This window comes from Cuculus canorus, chromosome 2, assembly GCF_017976375.1.
Source record: "Cuculus canorus isolate bCucCan1 chromosome 2, bCucCan1.pri, whole genome shotgun sequence".
Taxonomy (NCBI): Eukaryota; Metazoa; Chordata; class Aves; order Cuculiformes; family Cuculidae; genus Cuculus; species Cuculus canorus.
Genome location: NC_071402.1, coordinates 112,469,185 through 112,487,033, shown reverse-complemented (window position 1 = coordinate 112,487,033; position 17,849 = coordinate 112,469,185). Strand labels below are relative to the sequence as shown.

Genomic DNA, 17,849 nt, shown 5'->3' with positions numbered 1-17,849 from the left:
ATTAAAGACTGAGACAAAGAGGCAGTAAGCACCTCAGACTTCTCCTCATCCTCAGTAACAATGTTCATCTCCACTAAAGGACAGAGATTCTCCTTCTCTCTCTTCTCGTTTTTAACATATTTGTCAAACGTTTTTTGTTGCCTCTTACAACAGAGGCCAGATCGAGCACTTGGGCTTTTCTAATTTTCTCCTTGTGTTACCTAATGAGATCCCTGTACTCTTACTGAGTTGCCTGCCCTTTCTTCCGAAAGAGGTAATCTTTCCTTTTTTTTTCCAGAATCCCATCAAAAGCTCTCTCTTCAGCCAGGCCAGTGTCTTCCCCACTGGTTCATCCTGTGGTGCATGCAGACAGCCTCCTCCTGCCCTTGGAAGACTTACTTCTTGAAGAATGCCCAGCCTTCCTGCCCTCCTTTGCCTTTCAGGACTGTTTCCCAAGGGACTCTCTCAACCAGTGTCCTAAACACGCTAAAGTCTGCCTTGCAGAACTCCATAGTAGTAGTTTTGCTGACCTCCCTTCTTATTTCACCCATGAATACAGAACTCATCATTTCATGGTCGCTAAGCCCAAGACTACCTCTAATCACAACATCTCCCAAATATTATGGTGCATATATTTTTCTCTAGCTTTTATTTGTGTCCTTGGCTAATTTAGGACAAGTTTTCTGCAGAGGTTTGTCGCGTTTACTTGTTTTTTTGTTGTTTCAAATATACTGGCCTGTGATGCGTTTGCTTTCTTTGGGGCAGGTAATATCAATCCTGTTCTCAGGTCCTCTGTTGAGGATCAGCAGTGCATACCAATGCTGCTTTCCAGCCAGATGGAGCCAGCTCCAGTGTATGGAGTCGTAGCCCCACTCCAAATCAGCTCAGGTACTCATATCTCCACTTTTGTGATTATGTTGCAGTTTTCTCAACTTTTGCCAAAAGAGTTTAAAAATATGTTTAGACAGGTAGCGATTACAAACAGAAATCATGAAAACAAAAATTTTTCTATCCTATTTTTCAGTTTTTAAACAAGCCTTGTGACTGTTTTAATGCCTACAGTTGACTTCCTGCATATTTTCATATGAACTGTAGAAGCTCTCTTAGCTTTTTTAATTTTTAATCCTATTTGTTCTGTTAAGTCTTCTCATAATGTAACTTTCAGGATGATTTGTTGCTAAACTTAAAAATTTGCCTTATACTCAGGGTGAGTAGAGCCAAGTTCAAGCTATCTTAAAGACTAAGCAAAGAAAGAATACCAATTTCTGTTGCAATGGTAAAGTTGTTCTTATCTATGAGCAACAGTCTTGAGTGGAAAAACTGTCTTACTTTTGATGCTATCTCTATTCTGCAGAAAACTAGAGTGGGCTCCAAATAGGAACCACTGAAAATCCACATTCTATGCACATATGGTATATATTTTTATGTTATTTTCCTAGTAAAATTGCTATTCTGCAATATAGACACTGTAAACCCCATGCAGAGTCCCACAAGTTGGGCACATCAGCCTCTTTTGAGAATAAGACTACAGAATTGCAGAATGCCCAGGGAAGTTGTGGCTGCCCCATCCCTGGAGGCGTTCAAGGCCAGGCTGGATGGGACCTTGGGCAGCCTGATCTAGTGGGAGGTGTCCCTGCCCATGGCAGGGGGTTGGAATTGGATGATCTTTAAGGTCTCTTCCAACTCAAGCTATTCTATGATTCTACGAATTTGTGCCTAAATTGTAAATGTTTGCTTATTGGTAAGGCTGAGAGCAGAGGCTACAGTACAGAGAAGACTCTGTATGCTTTACAGAATGATACTTCTTTCCTTCTGGCTCTCTCCCAAGCCTTGCCTACATGAAAAGCATTCAATACTTTCTGGCCGCCTGTTGGAATTATCTAAAACAGGAGTTAAGCATTTTGAGATCTCAAGTTTCTTCTCTCACCCTCTGAGCAGGCCAAATCCACCAGCCTAACTTAGCAGAGATGATGCGCCTTCATGGCCCTGCCATTCCCTTTCTGCACACCTCTGTCACCAGCCCCACCTACTGGAATCGGAGACTGGATGTAACAGAGCAAACACATGCAGTGAGAGCCCAAATTTGCAAACATATCTGCATAAATATGTTCCAAATATAGTTTTACCAGAATGAGGGAGAAGGGCTTCTGAGACACTCCTTTCTCCATCTGCTCTTCACTAATGCTGGCTGATATCCTCCCTAGAAGTCGATTGCTGTTCCTATTACTGATGTCCAGATATGGGAGTGAAGTGTGGTGCTTCCCTATGGATGAAGCACTGGGGACAGAGCCAGCGGTTTGATGATTATACCAGGACTGAAACCTAGTTAGATTAGACATTTTGAAGGAATTCTTCACGCTGAGGGTGGTGCAGCACTGGCACAGGTCACCCAAGGAAGTTGTGGCTACCCCATCCCTGGAGGTGTTCAAGGCCAGGTTGGATGGGGCCTTGGGCAGCCTCGTCTGGTGGGAAGTGTCCCTGCCCATGGCAGGAGGAGTGGAATTAGATGATCTTTAAGTTCCCTTCCAACCCAAACCATTCTATGATTCTAGTACCTGAACTGGTTTGTGTGCTTTCTGCTTGTGGTAATCGGCCTTAAGGGCTGATCTTGTTGGCTCCTATACACAGCTCTGTATTTATGAAAGTGTCTCCCCTGCATTGTATTTCAATGCCAAAACACGGATGCATGCTGCCATCCGGACCTAAATGAAGGTGCTCAAAAGTGTGTTGGAAGAGTAACTTCAGAGGGACTCGAATGGCAGATTTGTGGGTAAGGGTGGGGAAACAGAAGCAAATACGTGGGGGTAATGAAGAAAGACAAGGAGATGGTGAAAACAGGTCCTGAGAGAGCATACTCCTGAGAAAAGCTGGGAGGGGACACAGCTCCTCAAGGTTGAACAGAGGCTGAGGAAGGATGGACATCCTTACTTTGCCTTGGTGTTTGGTTCCTTTTGCCCCGGAAACCACACACATCACATGTAAATAGTATTGCATCGGGGAACTTCAAAACCTGTTCTTCATTTCTGACTTACTGCACCAGCGGACGGAAACAGCCCTGTGTTTGCTACCTGCTTGCATTAGCCAATCTGAACTTCAAATCACTCTGACCTCTGTATTGAACGGGATTAATTTTATAAAACTCCACTGCAGTTTCATACTTTGGAACTCAAATATAGACTCAGTTGCTTTGCTTTTTTTAAATGTAAAACTTAACACATGGCTACTCAAACATACTATTCAACAAATCTACAAGAGAAGTAAAGTTGCAATACAGTAATTGATGTGAGACTAGCAACATACAGAAAAGCCATATCAAGGTAGGTGATTAAACACTATCACGCTTACATACACTGTATTTTGCCAAAAAGTCATAAGCTAAAGTTTAATGCAGAGAGCAAACCACGTTATGAATTGAAATTCAGTTAAGATCGAGATTATCTGGAATCTACGAGCTTAGCTCTTGCCAAAGCATAATGATTTTTAATTGTAGGAAAAAATTGAATACCATGTACAAATAATAAATCAGTAATAGAGGTAAAGCCAGTTTGTATCTCACAGGAGTGTGCTGATGCAGAAAGCTATATATTGCATCAGAATTCCAATGCAAAGCATTTAGCCAGTGTACCTGGACTGATACAACAAGCAGCCCATAGTCCTGATCCTGCAGGACAGCAGAGCTTTAGCAGATAATCAAAGCAAACGTGAAACATCAAGGTATTTATAAGGCTGTATTGCTTCATAGAAACAGAGCTTTATCTACAGACCGCGAATGTTATTTGAAAAAGAAACAAAAAATTAACACGTCTGTGAGTATCATCTGAGGCAATAAAACATTGCCATCAGTCACCGTTACTGACACACCCCCACGGTGGCACGGCTTGCAAAAATCGCAGAGCTATCATAAAGTAAATCTCCACTGTGGGGACTGTACTTATCAAACCGTCAAAGGGTCTGCGATCACCAGCTCTATTTGACAGCTTGAACTTGTGGATTAGCAAAGGCTCTGCAGTCTGCGTTCTTGTGTGTCATTGCATTATAACTATTATTATTATTTAAACCTGCCCCGGTTGTTTTCTTACCGCAGGTAGCTGCTGTTACTGGTAGGATACTGGTGATGGTGATAATGTTCAGGCTGACTGTGCCAGAAGAGCATTTTGGAATGAGTTGAAGCGTTGTGCTCAGCTAAGAGGTGGTCACTGCAGTGATGGGAAAGAAGAAAGAGAAAACAAATGCACACATTGAGAATAAAGTGGGAGTTGGGTTCCTCTCACACCTTTATATTTGGTTGCTACCAGCAAGTTTGCTGGTGTCACTCCTTCCAGGAGAGGCAGGTAACTGAAGTTTTGGCTGGTCCTCACCTACTCTCCTGCTCACCAGCCTGGCTGCACTGTCAGCTGCTGCCTAGCTGCAAGGAGTTATTCCCAGCTGATGTGGCATGAAGTGCAGACCAGACCTCACCAGCATCGCCCCTTGATCTCCTCCCCTCCCTCCACACTGTTGAAGCATCACTGAGCAGAACTGCCTGTTACAGAGCCAGGGGAAAGAGCAATTTCATATCCCTTCTGCCTCAGAGAGGCATACAGCTCCCTCTTTATGTAGTGTGCTCAGTACCTGAACGCTATAACCTGCACAGGCATGGCTGACTGAAGAGGAAAAAGAAGAAAGGTGGAGTATACAATGCTCTCTTTTTAAGGCAAGCAAGATGCCTTCCCAGTAGTGTTTAGGCTGTATCCCTCTTGCCTGTACCTTCTGTAGGAGTTCAAGTGGCAGGCTACGACAGAGTAGAGATTTATAGTTACCTTCTTGCCGTTAAAAAAAGATATTACACCCCTACCCCCTCCAATGAAAAGACTGTCAAATTGCATGGAAAATATTTACTGCAATACTCCTCCCTCACACACATAGTTTAGAGAAAAAAATCGTATTTGGATGCAAAACAGGTGCTTGGTGCACCACTGTCTCAATGCCGTTTGCTTGGTTGATCCCAGTAGCACCTTGACACTGAAAAATAAAAGGGGGCACACATCCAAAAACCTCATCGGAAAATAGTTACCTGCAGAGGGCATCCGTATTGCGTAAAAAAGGGGAGAACTACTGACAGGCAGTAGCAGTTTGCTGGGTTATATTGGCTTTGCTTTGGTTTTGTTTTTAAAATACCACCCACGCCCCCCCCCCCCCAAGCAGGCATTGCTTGTTCCTTGCTGTTCATTCTATAAAAAGACACTTTTAAAAAGCATTGCAATAGTGTGACAACACTCAGGCTACGAAAAACAGAATATCAAAGCACAAGCATATGGAAAACAAAAAGGAATGATGTCTTATTAGAGTGACGGTAATAGGCAGCAATCAAAAAGAATTCAAATTAACAATGTTGTTGGTTGTTTTTTTTTCACGGCAAGCAGTAGTTTGCCTTAAGCTTACTGTTCTTGCTCAACATCAAACAGCATAAACAAAAAGAAAAGGCCAGAATAATAATAGAAGAGGAACTGTCAATATGGGAATATAAAGAAACACCCACATGTGACACCATCCAGAAAAGCATACAAGAATTGGGGCTGCTGGCTGAGGGATTCTAAGAGGCTATTCTCTTCCAAGAGGCACCTGGGTGCCTCAAGGAGGGCTGTCACCACGCAGACCTGCTTGCATACACAAATTGTTCTTTGCCCCAGCAAGGATGAGAGCTGGAGGAGCCTTTTCAAGGTTGGGGTTTTTTCCACTTATAGCTCTGTATCATAGAATCAGCAGGTTGGAAAGGACCTCTGAAATCACCAAGTCCAACCATACACGATCTGCCACTAAACCATATCCTTAAGTACCTCATCCGCCTGTCTTTTAAATAACTCCAAGGACAGTGACTCAACCACCTCCCTGTGCAGCCTGTGCCAGTGCCCAATGACGCTTTCTGTGAGGAAGTTTTTCCTAATGTCTAATCTGAACATCCCCGGCACGTCTTGAGGCCATTCCCTCTCTTCCTATCGCCTGTCTCTTGGGAGAGGAGACAAACACACACCTCTCTGCAACCTCCTTTCAGGCAGTTGTAGACAGTGATAAGGTCTCCCCTCAGCCTCCTCTTCTCAAGGCTAAGCAACCTCAGCTCCCTCAGCTGCTCCTCGTAAGACTTGTTCTCCAGCCCCTTCACCAGCTTTGTTGCTCTTCTGTGGACACACTCCAGGAGCTCAATGTCTTTCTTGTAGTGAGGGGCCCAAAGCTAAACACTGTATTCAAGGTGCAGCCTCGCCAGTCCCGAGTACAGGGGCAGAATCACTTCCCTGCTCCTGCTGGCCACGCCATTTCTGATACAAGCCAAGATGCCATTGGCCTTCTTGGCCACCTGGGCACACTGCTGGCTTATGTTCAGTCGGCACACTCTTGCTAAGCACGCTCCTAGCAGATGTGAAGGGCTGCCTCCGTCCCAGTGATCACTGCTGCAGGTTTTTAATGCTTTATTTCAGTGACTGTAGAAAAAGAACACGTACCCCGCTATCCAGTTTGCTCCATCGACTGGCAAGTTGTAAACCAAAATCACTGTCTCCAGACATAGCTTAGGCAAAGGTGTTAAAGGTGTGCAGTGCCTCGTATTAGGGACATGGTTTAGGGAGTGTGAGGGATGGTTGGACTCGATGATCCAGTGGGTCCTTTCCAACCTGGTGATTCTGTGATTCTGTGTGTATTTAGAAGCCTCGTTTCCCTTTGCCACAGCTGATATCAAGAAAAGGACTACACTTCCCGCAAACCACCTTCACAACCTTTCCTCGAGGCTGGCAGGAACTTACCCCACACAGAGTAGAGATGTGTTTTGTTCTGTGATGTGCATTTCTATTTAACTGGAAAGAGTAAAACCAGATTCCCCTTAGTTTGAAGAGCTTTCAGTCCCTAGGGCAGAATGGCTCCCACCTCTGTGCATATCCCACAGAGCACAGGCTTCGGATTATCTGGCACTTCCCTCTCCCCGCAAAGTAGCCTGTTGCTCCTGACAGCTGCTAGGTTGTCAAAATGCAGGTGCGAAACGGACAGTTCTGGTAAGTCCAGGAGGGAACGTGTGAGCAAAATCAATATAGTCCCTGACTAATCAGTAACCTATTGCATTTTTATATTTATATGTATGTATGGGACACAACCGCCCCTGTGCAGCGCTGCAGGCTTGGAGGACAGTGCCTGGCAGAGAAAGACTTGGGCGTGTTGGTCGACAGCCAACTGAACATGAGCCAGCAGTGTGCCCAGGAGGCCAAGAAAGCCAACAGCATCCTGGCTTGGATCAGAAACAGCGTGCCCAGCAGGACCAGGGAAGTGATTTTCCCCCTCTACTCAGCACTGGTGAGACTGCACCTCGAATCCTGTGTTCAGTTTTGGGCCCCCCACTACAAGAAAGACATTGAGGCTCTGAAGCGCATCCAGAGAAGAGCAACGAAGCTGGTGAAGGGTCTGGAGAACAAGTCTTATGAGGAGCAGCTGAGGGAACTGGGGTGGTTTAGCCTTGAGAAGAGGAAGCTGAGGGGAGACCTTATCACTGTCTACAACTACCTGAAAGCAGGTTGCAGAGAGGTGGGTGCTGGCCTCTTCTCCCAAATGACAGGTGATAGGACAAGAGGAACTGGCCTCAAGCTGCGTCAGGTGAAGTTTAGATTAGACATCAGGAAAAACTTCTTCACAGAAAGGGTTATCAAGCACTGGCAGAGGCTGCACAGGGAGGTGGCTGAGCCAGCATCCCTGGGAGTGTTTAAAAGGCAGGTAGATTAAATGCTTGGGGACATGATTTAGTATTGAAAAGGTATGGTTGAACTTGATGTCAAAGGTCCTTTCCAAGCTAATGATTCTACGTATATACAAACCTACATCCATGTATGTATACTAAAAACCTGCATGCCTGTTTTTCCATCTTTAGCGCAGTAGTCTTTGTTACTAGCCCTTTTAGAATTCATTTTGATAATCTTAATAGCACCAACACAAAATATCCAAAGTCCCAGATTTGTTCTTGGGTCAAGACAGGCAACTTGCAGTCATTAAAAACAAGCCCTCCAGGGGAGCCCAGGCAAGCAGCTGCAGCTCAGGCTACTGCTGTGGTTTCCCCTGCATGTTTGGAGTCTGGGTAGTGAGGCAGAGCCATCAGGCCGAGGTACTTCGGGGCTCCGACTGCAGTCCAGTCACTAGCTTGCCCAGCCATTAACAAACTTTTTGACTCTACTGACCACACGAGTAGACCATGATAAAAAACACAGGAGCATCCCAACACATGTGCCCATTCCATCTCCTGCCTTTATTTGATTATTCAAGTAATAAGCTTATGCAGACTAAAAATACCTGAGTCATTGGTTATATCCGAAAAGCTACTGCCTCGAGAAGATGAAGTGTTTATTAGTAGAGGAGGATGAAATGATGAAGGCTATTCTGATCTCAGTTTCTAACTTCCACGCAAAAGCACAGTGGAAGAGGAAAATTTGCCTCTCCTTTTTTCCCCTCCAAGTTTTGACAAGATGTTTGACTTACAGCTCACAGAAGCTTTGAGTTCCTTGTACAGGAAGCATTAGAATGTGTAGGGAAGATGGTATTAGTGACCTTCCTGTACCTGAAGGGGCCCTAAAAGAAAGCTGTGAGGGACTTTTTACAAAGGCTTGTAGTGACAGGATGAGGGGCAATGGCAATAAAAAGGAGGGGCTGATTTAGACTAGACATAAGGAAGAATTTCTTCACCATGAGAGTGGTGAGGCACTGGCACAGGCTGCCCAGGGAAGCTGTGGATGCCCCATCCCTGGAAGTGTTTAAGGCCAGGTTGGATGGGGCCTTGGGTAGCCTGGTCTAGTGGGAGGTGTCCCTGCCCATGGCAGGGGGGTTTGAATGGGATGATCTTTAAGGTCCCTTCCAACCCAAACTATTCTATGATTCTGTTATTAATAGTGAAATTAAACACTACAAAAAAAGAAAATCAGTATTTTTTTCCTGTCTCTTTACAGTCTCACTTTTTGACTGATCTTTGATGCAAAGAGCATATTGGTAAACCTTCCAAGTACAGGATAGCTTGCATTTGTAAATCAGGAGAAACTTCCCAGGTTACATTTAATTCTGGTATTTTGCCTGGTGAAGCAGCACTATATTCCCCACAGCCACACCTGCTGCCCTTGACTAACCTCTAGACATAAAGGTATGCAGTTACACCATCTTGCAAGTTTGGGGACAAATAAGGTGAGTTTTTTACCTTGTACTGTTTATTGTTAAGGGTCTGGTTTTGTTTCTTGCTTTAGAACCTGCCCAGTAAGCACTAAACCAGATCTCAGCAAAGGAGGGTTGTATACACAAACAACAAGACATTATTTATTTAAAACATCTCCTGCTTCAAAGCTTGCATGTGGCACGCAGAGTCCAACCTGACATTTAAGGTGGAGAGACTAATGTTTTGCTCACAGGTGGATCTGCATTGAACTGAAGTATCTCAGCATATGGTGCCTTAAAACTTTAATTATTGGATATTTCCATAAGCGGCATCCAAATAATGAGGTCTCCTAAGGCATCAATTTGCCATTTTTTTTTATAGTGATCAGAATCCTTGCTCCATTTTCTGATTGTTCTTCTGAGAACTACAGCAAACTACATTAAATATTGCTATTATAGCTGCTTATATACACAGACTGTTATCACTGTTCTTTCTTTCTAGCAACTAAAAATTATTCTACAGACAACAACGCATGGAAAAACTCAATCAGGTACCATATAAGACAGTGTAAATTCAGTATATATTCTGAGAAAGTTATTTAAAGCAATTTTTTGCTGACCAGTGATGATTTTGTGATTAAAATGCTAGGTCAGTTAAAAATCAGAAGATGGTTTTATATGTGTGCAGGAGCAATCCCTACATATTTCAGCCTCCAAACAGAGTACAGAGGAGAAAGTAGTGCTAGTTTGATGTGTCCTGTTTGGTCTTTGGACTCTTTGCTTTAGTTACAGTTGCTGTTACAAAGGCAGGGTAACTTGGGAATGAAAACATCTGTGGTCTCACCACAAAACATTTGCCGTCTCACCAGTGCTGAGTGGAGGGGGAAAATCACTTCCCTGGTCCTTCTGGGCACGCTGTTTCTGATCTAAGCCAAGATGCTGTTGGCTTTCTTGGCCACCTGGGCACACTGCTGGCTCATGTTCAGTTGGCTGTCGACCAACACGCCCAAGTCTTTCTCTGCCAGGCAGCTTTTCACCCTTGGAAAGCCAGTTGCCTCCAAAAAGAAATGGAAAATGGGAAAAACTATGAAGAAAATTTTTGGTAGGCCCCCTAAATTCTAGTAGAACCCTTAGAATACCAAGAGCACAGAGACAAGGCAGCACAGGACAGAGCATCTGACCAGAATGGCATGCACGACAGTGCTGAACACGCTAAATATTTCTGCAGCTCCTTCTGATCACTTGGTGAGGTACATCGAATAGGTAGCACTCCATGCTTGGACTTCCTTCAGTCTCTCCTTAGTATGAGGCACTTGGAGAACCAGCTAATGATGTAAAGAAGAAGTATGATTTGCTTCCAGTGCCTCCAGTGTCAGTTTACAGAAAACAAAGGCTTGGCTTTTGCTGAAGAATGCAGGGTACGCTCCCTGCCTCATGGGATCTGTCCTCTTTCTAAAAACAGTCTGAAAGGCTCCCTCGCGGGGCACTGCTGCTCTGTAATTTATTCTTCTGTGGTCATATTCCTCACATAACCTACTCTGAATCTAAGAGGATGTGATTAAGCAGCTGAGGTATGACCTGAGGAATAAATACGTTACTGACTTCCTATCTTGAGAGGGAGGCATGGTAGGTTTTACCTTTGCTTCTTTCTGTTTCTTCTGCTGCCAGTTAGGAAGACATCAAGGCCTGCAAAGGAACTTGTCCCATGGAGATCATTTGTAGGCATAGAGAGTTGCAGACAGCAACATTGCCCTAAGGAAATTGTGATTTAACCCCTCACATCATACCCCAATGAAAACTTAAGCAAGGAAGCTTTTATGGCTGTGAAAAAAGATAGCTTTTACTTTTTTGTAGAAGATTCAGCAGTCTGTAAAGGCGGACACGTTCAAGTGTTTGTTATTCTGCTACTCTATGCTCGCTGTGTGCCCAACCAAAAATCCCCCGGCATTTGGACTTGCAAACTGCTGCAGGAATGCACGCTTCCTATGTGTTCTGGTAGAGAAAAGACAGCTCGGTTCTTATTCCTAATGGATAAAGCTCCTTTTTCCTGAAGGCCTGAGGCTGCTTTGGTACTCTGCCAGGTCTAACATTTTCTAGCATTGTGCTGTCTCGGCTTTGTGGACAAAATCCTCCAACATCAGTGTTCTCCTCTCAATTCTGAATGCAGAAGGCAAGACATTCTGTATTCCAAGAAACTCCCCTTCCTAAAAACATTACAAACCACACGGGATGCTTAAGGTTTGTAAGAAGAAGAGCTACAACTTAGGGAGGGTTAAATAAAACATCTATACCATGTCCTTCTCCTCATATTCTGCAACAACCCTGTGGTTTTCCACTTCCTAACAGGGCAAGGGCCTCCCTTCTTACATGGTTTGAGAAACAATGGCTCATTAACAGCCTTCTGAGAAAGGGCAGCCTCTGATAACACCAGCAGTTGCTCCTGAGTAAGGTTTTTAAGTTTCATCTGACAATTTCCAAACAATCAGAAAACATCCAATTAAGATTTCTCTTCCTAAGCAATTACAGGCTACACAAATAGTGACGCCCAGAAGTCCTTAGGGAAAACAGCCAAATTCACCCGGGTATAACAGTTGATTAGTTGGCCAACACAGCCACAGCTGTCATCTGAAAGATCAAAAACCAAATCAAAACACCTCAGGATTTCTCTACATAAAATACAACCATCTACAATGGCATTTTGTATGACATAAAAATGTTTTATCCACATCAGTTTAAATTCTGCTGGAAGGACTAAAAAGAACAGGCCAGAAACTACTGTTTTACCAGATTCAAGGCTTTTTGCACTTGTATACCATTAGTTAAATTTCAAGCGTATTATTTCAGATTAGCAGATATAATTAAGCATTTTAAAACATGCCGATCTGCAATTCTAACTGAAACAGACACATCCAGTTCCCCTACAGGCCTGCACTTCTACTGTTTAATCCAAGTTGAAATCAGTTTCCTCATCTCCTTTTAACATCAACTACAAACACTCAGGTTGAACAAACTGGGCTAAGGAGTGCCTTTTGTTATTGTATGTCCCCTGATCTAAGCAGACCCTCAAAGCCCAGGATGGATATTTCCTTCCACTGGCATCTCTGGCAGAAATTTCTGATCCCAGGGTGCTGCAGGAGGACCCATCTGAGACTGTTCCCCAATGGTGTTTGCCAGGAGCTCCCACAAGATACTCTCTTGGCTCTGCCACAGACAAAGATAAACTGATGGTGAGGGAATAACTAACAAGTCTAGCTGAATTTTAAGCATGTCTGTCTAACTTAAATCTCCATGTTTGTTTCTATGGGCACAAATCTTCCCTGCACAGACAGGCACTGCCTTTGAGTCTAGCCTGATATAAAGTTAACAGAACTGACTCCGCTACTGATTTCAGTATAAGTTTATAGAGGTTAACAAAGAGTTATATGCAGGTATATTGCTTTTTCCACTGCAGAAATACATTTTCCATATTTTGCTACCCATCATCTTTTCCAAAATTACTCCCTCAAAACATGCTCATTAGGATCACTTGTATCTACCTAAAATACATCAAGAGATAGAGAAATTTTATATTTGATAGAAATTGTACAGCATTCAAAATAATTTGCAAAGTAAGAGCAGACACTTAGCTCTTCTCTGTGGTGACCAATGATAGGACCTGAGAGAATGGCAAGAAGATGTGCCCGGGTAGGTCTAGGTTGGCTCTTGGGAAAAGGTTCTTCACACAGAGAAGATTAAAAGATATAGCAGAGGGTGGAGAAACACTGGATCAGGCTCCCTAGGGAAGCAGTGATGGTGCCAAGCCTGACAATATTCCAGCAACACTTGTCTAATGCCCTCAGACAGATGGAGTGAATGTTGGGGTTGTCGCATGCAGGCAGAGGCATCGGATTCTTGGGATACCTGTGGGTCCCTTCCAAATCAGAACATTCTGATTCTACCATTTCAAAGTTTCTGAGTTACTCTTAAACAACAAGTTACAAATCTAGTTGTGATTCTGTCCTGGCAGAAATTACCTATCAACAAATGAAGAAACTACTTTAACTGGGATAATCCAAGCTGCACAGTTTGGAGCCCCAAGGTCTTAAAAAATACTTAAACATAAAAACATATACATGATGTAGAAAAAGAGTAAATGGAGTTTGATTATTTTTTTTTCCACTTGCCAGACTAGCACAATTAGTCCCTCATAGTCCCCAAGTTACTGAAAGGAGCCAGGAGACTTCACTCCAAACTGAAGGGGTGAAAATGTAAGAAATATTCTTTAGAAGATGTAATAAATATACTTTCATCATACATGGAAGTAGACTGCAACTGCAAAATTCATCTGTTTACTGTTTTAAATGGGAGAAAACATGAGTTTTTTTTCCTCCAGATAATCCTCCGATTCCCAAACTGCCCATTTATCCCCACTATATTTATGTTTACTGTGTTCTATATGTTAATGTTTGCCAAGTCCCGGCCTCGCAACCGACTGGATCATTCTCACTGCAGTGTAATTCAACATATTTATTCTCCTCAAGATTATTTTCTTTTGTGATTGTTTTCAGAGGGACAATGATCATATTCAGAATTTTAATTCTTTCTCTGAAAACTGAACCGTGAGCAGTTCAGGCCTGCAATAGCAACAGGCTTTTTACATGGGTAGGTTTGTGAATTTCCTCACATTTAAACATTCATAGGAACTACTAGGAATATGAAATTGTTTCAGGGTACAAACGTTCTTATTGCTCTGGGACTCAGACCGCAAATAATAAACACAACTCCATCTGTTCCAACCTTTATCTTCAAACACAAACAAGCAACCCAACTCAGGAAAATTTACACGATCAGCTCTCCTTTCAACTTACATTTACTATCCCAACTTCTGGACAGAAGCTGAGACTCCAGCTGCACATAATGTGGTACTCAAAATTCTTTAAAGCAAGCAACATCCAAGTTTGCGACATCCAAGACATGCATTTCCTCTCCTCTCTGCATGTAGCTCTTTCCTTCTTCCTCTTTTTTAAGCCCAAACCCAACCTTTAGGGATTACATTTCAGTATTCAAACCATTGCAATGACTTATCTTTAGAGCATATTAGAAAGAACATAAAGAAACCCTTTCTGAAAGGACAGCAACTTACAATTGTCCTAATTTTTCTCCCAGATCCTTGTGTTAATCCATTAGAGAAATCACGTCCAGCAGGAACATAAGGCATGACTAATCATTGTTCGAATTTAACTGAGCTAATATGCATTTATAATACAGGAAAGAAGGCAAAAAGCAATGCAGTGAATCTGACAACCGGCTGCAGTGGAAATAATTTTCTTACAAATAGTTATATTCTAATGGCTTCATGTTATATGAACAGATTCTATCACTATAGCAGCCTCATCTTTGTTGGAAACAGAACTAAAATATTCACTTAAATACATTGCATTTAGATTTTTAACACATGGGATATCCACACTTAGAACATTTAAGGATGGCTTAGAGCAAAAGTGATGGATAAACTTTGTGTAAATATCTTCCTCCCTCCCCCTACCTGGAGCAAAATTTTTCAGCCACGTAGACAATAATAACCATTTCTTTCTTACCAACTTTTGTTTACACATAAAAAAATTTGGTTCATCCAGAATATATACTGCATCTTTCAATAACTTATTTTTTCAGTATGAAATAGCATCTTCAAAAAGATGACAAACAGTTGTCATCTCGAAATGATCCTCTGAAAATAAATACTACCTGTATAAAAAGCAGGGATAACATATGGGACTATTAAGCTTAGACTTTGTGCAATTTTTCTTTAAGTGACCTTTTGCATAATCAAAACGTAAACAACAAAATTGTAGACTGAAAACCACTTTCTAAATACTAAAAAACCCCTAACAATGTATAATGTACAAATAAGTGAAACAGCAAACAAGAAACCTGCCTAGATGAAGGAAACCGCGTGTTCATAAGAATTCTACTCCATTTCCAAAACACATTTTTGTCTAGCATGTTCACAGCATGTTCTCAAATGCCAAGTCAGACCTAGTAACAAGAGTATATAAAGAAACATCATTTGGACACACAGAACATGAAGATTATTTTTTAAACCAATGTTGTATCAATCACATTTATAACTTTTCTCATAGCATGTGATCAAATAAAACAGAAAACCAGAATGTATACATGGCTAATTTTTTAAGTAATGTTATGTACATTTTATTGCCAGTATATGCACAATGGTAAGCATAGAACTATAAATACACAATGTAATTAAACAATAGAAAACAACAAGGATGTTACACGGAATAAAGGAAAGAAAGAGGAGATACTATTTTCTTGATGTAGCTGCTAAAAAGGGCTAGTGACGAGTTATGACAGTCTTGGTTTTAATTCTTTACATATATTTCTACAACTTATCCTCCAAATAAATCTCTGCAATGGCATTGCTTCTTCAACAACCACATCATCACTCTTTCTATTGCATTCACTTCAAAATGAAGTGAAAACAACCTTTCATGTAACTACAAGCATCTGACCTTTTTACCCAGTTTTGCTTTTCAGGGTTCCTAGCAAGCAAAGTGTGTAAGTAGTTTCTTATGATACTTGGTTGCAATGATGAAGAGTGGAGTTTTGAACACACATTAGGTGATAATCTGGGGAAAAAAAACCTCTAAGATTTCTGTAGACAGTTCTTCCACTGGGTGCTATTGGCAGCAGCTCAGTCAAAAATTAGTCACCCTGAAGAGGTAGAGAGAATTTTCGCCTAGCATAGATCATCATCCTTGGCACTGCTATTTTCTCTCTTATCAGGATACACTTCCTACAACTAGACAACATCACAGTCAAAGGGAAAAAAAAAAGTCAGGGGGAAAAAAAAACAAAGGTCCACCATTCCTGGGAAGGGCACTGTTTCATCCCAGTTCTCAGTTAATTAGTTGGCTGCTTATGTCCAAGACCAAAGAAAAAGAAAAAAAAGAAAAAAAAGAAAAAGACAACATTTAGGGACACGCTTACTTGATCTTTGTTCTCTTTCCATTATCAAGTTCATAAATACAAAGAACCATTATTCACAATAAACTAATTCTTTTTTCAAAAATGGAAAAAAAATCCCTGGAAACATTTCCACACCTTAATCCAGATGGGTCTTGAGGATGCTATTCAAGAAAACCATGCAATAATTTGGTGCAGCTTTCCCAACTCATCCAAAATATATATTTCTTTTAAATTAAAAGGTGGCAAGATCCATAGCATTTGTGTCTCTTTCCCCAGAGCCCCCGCACCCCCCTTTAAATTCAATGCAGAAAATCTCGGTGCCTTTAGGAAGGTAACGAATAAATAGTTTTCTGCACTGTTGTCTTAAGATCCCATGTGAGTTACAATACAAGACTACTTGTTCCAGCAATTAGGTTGAGAGGAAACATTCTAGTGATAAAGATAAATACATACTGAGCATGCTTGGGCAGAGCACTCCATTCTGAAGCATCCTGCTTGAAGAACGGAAGGTGACAAGGATGGTTCACGTCCATCAAGTGACCATTAACTCTGCTGCTAAAAAGCAGACTGCCACACTATCACCAGGTTGGCAATGCTACCCTGAAAGGGCTGTCTTCCACATTAAAAGGTACTGGTTGCACCAGTCCTCTACTGCGCACACTAAATTCTTATTTATGCAACAAACATACAACCAATGAACAATATCACTTTTACAGAACTGGATCAATCCAGCTTTTTTTATAGGCGTATTTCTCAATCTCTAGAATATCCCAAACAAGCTGTAAATAAGATGATGAACCACCAACAGTGAACAAGGCTCACTGCAGTTCAGACTAGTTCAACCTTGTTTCACATCACTTCTTTTTCTAGCGAAGGACATGATACTCAAACAAAACAGCAATAAAAAAAGTAATGTTACCTGCAGCTGAATAAAAGCAACAGAATTTATATTTTAACTTCTGAAGCTTAAAGCATACCTTTTTCATTAGCATTTAAAAAAAAATATCTTTTTTTCATACAGTAACACTGGCAAAAGTTAATGGGAAGACAGAGAGGACTGTGAACAGGATAACTGATGGATTAGATTACTTTTAGATTTTATTCTGCTTTGATCAACTGATGTTAATACTGTTTTTCCTTGGATTTGGAATAATTCTATTGCAACAGTCACATGCAGGCTGAGGACAGCCATTGGTTAAAGGGGGAAAAAAAAAAAAAACCCAACAACAAAAGAAAAGGGAAAAAATAAAAACCAAGAAAAAAGTTCCAGAAATTGTATGCAAGAATTTTCCTTTCACTGACGAGGGCCTTGCCCTTGCTTTAGGAGACCTGGTTAACTCTTGTCGGCTTCATTAGCTTTGTCCAGACATATCTGCTGCTGAGTCCCCTGCTCCAGAGCCTGTTTGTGCACGCTTGATGTAAAGGTTCAATAATTTCATCTGCAGATTTAAGCCAGAAATTCACTTGATTTAGTATTTGCAAACAGTACAGTCTACAGGAATGGTACAACGGAGACACTGAACAATTTTCTTTTCCCCGAAAGCAAAATTATATTTTACACAGTTAATTCAAAGGTAACAGACTTGCCAGTGAAAACAGCAAGGGGCAAAATTTGTCACAGGCTTCATTTATGAATATAAAGAAGAGAATGATTTAAGGTTGTGAGATTAAGACAGACGGAATATTTTCCTCAAATTACAACGCTGTTTCAAATAAGGTGTGTTTTAAGTTAACATTGAGTTTTTAAGCTTCCAGTTAGT

The 17,849-nt window shown here is 41.7% G+C and overlaps 2 protein-coding genes across 42 annotated transcripts in view; both read right to left on the bottom strand.

The window, feature by feature from the left end:
- Nucleotides 1-4,188, bottom strand: part of UBP1 (upstream binding protein 1) — a 49,969-nt gene extending 45,781 nt beyond the window's left edge. Inside the window, exon 1 of the mRNA XM_054060298.1 lies at nucleotides 4,059-4,188. Within this exon, the coding sequence (XP_053916273.1) occupies nucleotides 4,059-4,132 (74 nt within the window). The 5' untranslated portion in view covers nucleotides 4,133-4,188. The remainder of the gene's footprint in view (nucleotides 1-4,058) is intronic.
- An 11,096-nt stretch (nucleotides 4,189-15,284) lies between these two features.
- The window catches only part of CLASP2 (cytoplasmic linker associated protein 2), a 155,966-nt gene continuing 153,401 nt past the window's right edge, over nucleotides 15,285-17,849 (bottom strand). For all 41 annotated transcript variants that reach the window (XM_054060001.1, XM_054060006.1, XM_054060003.1 and 38 more), the window contains one exon: nucleotides 15,285-17,528. In XM_054060001.1, the coding sequence (XP_053915976.1) occupies nucleotides 17,442-17,528 (87 nt within the window). In that variant the 3' untranslated portion in view covers nucleotides 15,285-17,441. The remainder of the gene's footprint in view (nucleotides 17,529-17,849) is intronic.